Raw genomic sequence first — 4,856 nt, 5'->3', positions numbered from 1 at the left:
ATATATTATTTTTTATTTAATTATTATATTATTTTACTGTGCAAATTAATTTCTACAATATTTATTCAAAATACCTTTGTTTTGTTCGGCCTTCCTCTGTTTTAAAACATATTTCTTTAAACTGCCGCAATATTATTTAGCTCGGTTGATAACCAATAAACGATTAAATGTAATTATTACTATTCATTCCTTTGCGAGAACTTTTAAAGTTTTTTTTTAAATATTTATTTATTGCTATTTCCAACTGTACATTATAATACATTTAGTAAGTTTGATCTAAGTTAAATTGGAGTGTTACAGGCGTGTAGAGAAACTACCCATTGGTAGCATTCCATTTGATTTGAAAATTCTGTCATCAAATGTTGGTCATATATGCCTAGACTGAGGCATGCGCGTATGGTGTGGGTTCGACAGCTGTATGAACTCAAGTGAACAATAACAGGATATGGCATGATAAGGATCTGGTATAATAGTTGGCCTAGCAGTGCTATTGTCTGCCTGAAACTGATTTTATCCTTAGATTGTTGGAAATCATGGTATAGAACACTCGGAATTCCATGAATGCTATATTTTTGTAAATGTACAAAAAAAAAACTAACGCATATTTTTATAAAAGTGTACTAAGGTTTTTTTTTTTAAATTTAATTATTTATTTAATTTCATAATTCAATAGTAAATAAAAAAATTGATATATTTAATATTTATTTTTTTTTTTATATCTATAATTTGTTTTTCTCTCAAACAAAGCTGTGATCTTAAATCAGCAAAGTGATCTTAAACAAATTGATTTTCCAAACTTCTCATTTTCATTTCTTGTTTTGTTATATACGAAATCCTTACAATGTCATTTGGCGTATTAACACTTTTAATTTTTGTATACTAGATGTTTTTCTTTCTTTGTGACTTGGAGAAAAAATATTAAAATAAAATAAGCAAACTGTTGTCATTGTTAAAAAAAAATTACACTTAGGATACTTGAGATTTGACAGTTATCTAGTTTCGCACTTTTTCCGATATTATTTTGTTTTATACCTAGCTATTTATTTATTTTTTTAATTTTATGAATTTTGTAAAATTTAATTTAATTGTTATTTTAATTGTCCAATCAAAGAATAAATTTTACGAAAGACAAAAATTATTTTTTAAAATATGTTTAAAAAAAAATGAGACATGAAAGGAAAATAAATGCGGAGATGTAGACAAGAACGTCCGGAGGAGGGTCGGACTACGTGACTTCACTACATCAACCACTACTAAATTATTTGGAAGCCTCATCATTCTATCGAGGAGTCAGTTCCCCTGGGACCTGTACCTGCATGTTTGTTCGGCGATGTCATACATGTAACCGAATAAAATGTATTTTCATACAGGTACTAGTCAAAATAGATTTTTATTCAATAATAATCTGAATCTACAAAAAAATTACGTTTTTATCAAAATATCCGCGATGTTTGCCTGTACTATTTTATGAAGAACAGGCGAGATCGCACTTAAGATAAAAAATATGAATCGACTATATAGCAATTATTAATCTTTTAATATCTAAGATCGGGATAAGTAAATATATATCTCGGGAGAGTGGTTTCTGCAGAAGGTGGCAAAAAAACATATAAAATGTTTAATTAAAACAAAATCATAAAAAATAGTATTTTTAATATTTTATTTTCAATTCATTGTTATGTATATTTCTTAATTTATTGACGTTTTTATGTTTCTCTGAATGATTGTTGTTATTTGTTTTTTATTTTTTAGCCCTGGTGAAGACCTGAAATTCAGGTCGAAACGTTGGCACGAATAAATATTTTTTTGTTTAATTGCTGACCGCACCTCCCCCCTCCTCCCCCGGACCATCTTCTCCTCAAATTAGTTTTTTATTCTGAACTCTATATCTATAAAACTTAAAAAAAAAAAAATTTAATGTTGCTTTCTAAATATGCATGTCTCCGGAACTATTGAACGTACATAGAGCTCATATTTTAGCAAATTTAATCTAATTTATATCATGTTCTATCAGGTTTTCTTGTGTTGTTGGTAGTTTTAAATATATTGAGTTCCAAATCATAAAATAATTTATGTTTACGTTTTGAAACTGTCGCCATTTATTATTCCTCCCCTACGTATTCATGGCAGACTTAGTAAGGTTAGCTACCTATCATATTATTCATAATTAGATATAATATTACTTATCTCTTCTGACCAGAGGAGGAAGGTCGAAATTTATTCCGTGGGTCCACCACGAAATTTGTTTCTACTATTGAAGAAATTTGTTGGATTCGAACCACCGCAGCTATTTACTTGAGGCTGCTAAGATGACACCTTTAACATTTTTTTTTAACATTTTCGGTAAACATTAGTTAAATGTGCTAAGTTATCAAATTTAAGAGATTCATTTAGTTTTCAATCTCATCCTCCTATTAAACTATGCCTCTGTTTTAAACTCTCCCCTACTTCTCTGGATGTCCCTTGTCCAGCTCTGGGTTCTGTAATGACCGTGTACTCTGTTGGTACAATCAATTTTACGTACCTCGATGTCTTAAAAATTTCATGACTAATACTACTTTTACTTCTTCTAATATTAACTTTGTCCTTGCAGAGTCTTGGGTGGAGGTGGGCCGAAGCCCTGAACGAACGACACCACTGCCGTTCCCCGCTGCAGAGGAGTACCTGAGGCTGCTGAAAGAGGCCCAGAGGGAGAGTAACCAGTCTTCGGCGAGGCACAGCTTGGCCTCCAGCGTGAAGGGCAGGTATGTTACTTTAAAGATCAAAATAATACTTCGGAATAAGTTAAGCTTATCAATGTCGTATATCTTCTTGAAGAATTGTGTTAAATTGAAGATAGTAATAAGACTCAAAAAAGGAGTTTGGAATGTTTTGCGGGAGTTCAAATATTTTTCAGTTCTATGTTTTGAGGTTTGTCCCTACCATATTTTCCTGAAATGTAAATAAAATTGATTTTTTCTCATTTCCCCCATAACATAAAAATAAACACGCATTTTTTAAAATATTGATAATGAATTTCAACTTTGCCATTATAGATCTTTCACGCCGATTTCCAGTTTTAGCTAATTTTACAATCTTGGATGTACGAGTATCTATTTTTTTTTCATACACTGCTCTACCCGTTATTAGTAAATGTTTTAAAGATAAGATAAATCTGCTTTCTATCCTGGTATTTCGGTGGGTGGGCAGAAAGGTAAGAATTCAATTTTAACTATTGCTTTCAGTATATCTATATATTGAATATATTATATATTTATTTAAACAATATTAACCAGTCTCAAGAAAGTGTTAAGATATTACCAAATGCTGGTCCCTTTATTTGGGGTGTCGCGACAAGTCAGCAGGAAAAAAATGAGGGTACTAAGTTGAAATTTGTTATCAGTGTCCCAAAAAAAAAAAAAAAAGGAATTTTTTCTAAAACTTTCAAGATCTCTTTCTGGTTCACATTCATTATAACTTATCACACGACTTATATATAAAATCAATTTATTACTACAATGTAATTTGAAATTACTATTAACCGTTAATTCTTATTGTCTTTGTCATTCGTAATTGTTATTGCGAATCTTCATAAAAATTATGTAATGAAGAAACTACTTCAGAGATTTTTTGATCCGTTTTCTTCTTTTTTGGTTTTGTCCCATTTATATTTAAATGAATCTTTAACTATAAAATAACAATATATAAAAAAAAATATGTATTTTCTTTATAAAATATAGCACATTGACTATAGAAATAATACATTTTTTATGCTTCATTAATATATTGTGATCTTATGTTATCATAATATTACGATACTATTCCTTATGGATCTAAGTTTTGTTTTTTGTTATGATTTATGTTTATTAAGTATAAACGTGGTGTTTTATTGAAATATCAAATAGAATAGAAAACAAAAATTATGAAACTTGATGAACTGCTTGTTAATCTTTGTTAAACATTCACTTAAAAAGTTTGTAATTGTAAAAACCTTTAAAAAATTGTTTATATATCAGGTAAAAAATGTTAGTTGCTAATTACATAATTCATAATAAATTTATTGTTATATTAGTTGATTTAATATTACTTAATTGAAAAAAAGGAAGAAAGAAATACTTTCCTAGCTCTTGTTAAGAGTACTGCATGCTTGGGCTTTTGAATGTATCGTAGGGAGAGGTATGTCGGATACTACAGGAATTCCAAGCGTTGGTAGAGCGAGCCAGGGAGAAACATTCTAATATTGCAGTTATGTGGAATAGGTTGTAAAGGTCAGGAAACGGGATTTTGTGTTGGGTTTCTTCTGTGGGCTTCAATTAGCGGATATTGTTAATTGTAATAGCTACTCTAAGTAAAAGTCGCTGTCTTCGAAGTATGCCATACCATAGTTTCATTATCTAATATAAAGAAGAAAATGTACCATCGGTGAAAAAATTGATTAAACTGTAGGTTATACTTTCTGTTAAAATATTAGGTTATTTATCGCTGCCGACAGTGCAACATGCAAAAAAGCGGAGCTGTAGGATTAATGCCCCTCCTCAAATACTGCATTGCGTCCTAGCTTCTACTGACTCCTAGTTAAATACATAGCAATTAAAATAAAAATAGTTGATAGTAATGAGCTAGATGCTGAAATCTCGATAACAGATGACAGTGCAATATTACTTATTAAGAATTAAAAATAATAATTAGTTTATAATCTTAAAATTCTTTCTTGAGACTGGCAATTTTTTACTAAATAATTCAAAACACTATCCAAATTATAGTCTCAAAACATTTATTTCATTTACACGTCCAACGTTTCGGCCAATTCGGCCATCTTCAGGGACAATCTACTACAAAAAGTTTCCATTATATGTATGATCCTACAATCAATTCAA

At 29.9% G+C, this 4,856-nt stretch overlaps 1 protein-coding gene across 3 annotated transcripts in view; it reads left to right on the top strand.

The window, feature by feature from the left end:
- The window catches only part of BNIP3 (BCL2 interacting protein 3), a 128,443-nt gene that overhangs the window by 74,106 nt on the left and 49,481 nt on the right, over positions 1 to 4,856 (top strand). For all 3 annotated transcript variants that reach the window (XM_067048084.1, XM_067048083.1, XM_014418441.3), the window contains exon 2: positions 2,594 to 2,744. In XM_067048084.1, the coding sequence (XP_066904185.1) occupies positions 2,594 to 2,744 (151 nt within the window). The remainder of the gene's footprint in view (positions 1 to 2,593; positions 2,745 to 4,856) is intronic.

This window comes from Halyomorpha halys, unplaced genomic scaffold (genome assembly GCF_000696795.3).
Source record: "Halyomorpha halys isolate HHAL.00 unplaced genomic scaffold, Hhal_1.1 Scaffold12.1, whole genome shotgun sequence".
NCBI lineage: Eukaryota > Metazoa > Arthropoda > Insecta > Hemiptera > Pentatomidae > Halyomorpha > Halyomorpha halys.
The sequence above is the reverse complement of the archived record's forward strand: the minus strand, read 5'-3'. Positions and strand labels throughout refer to the sequence as shown.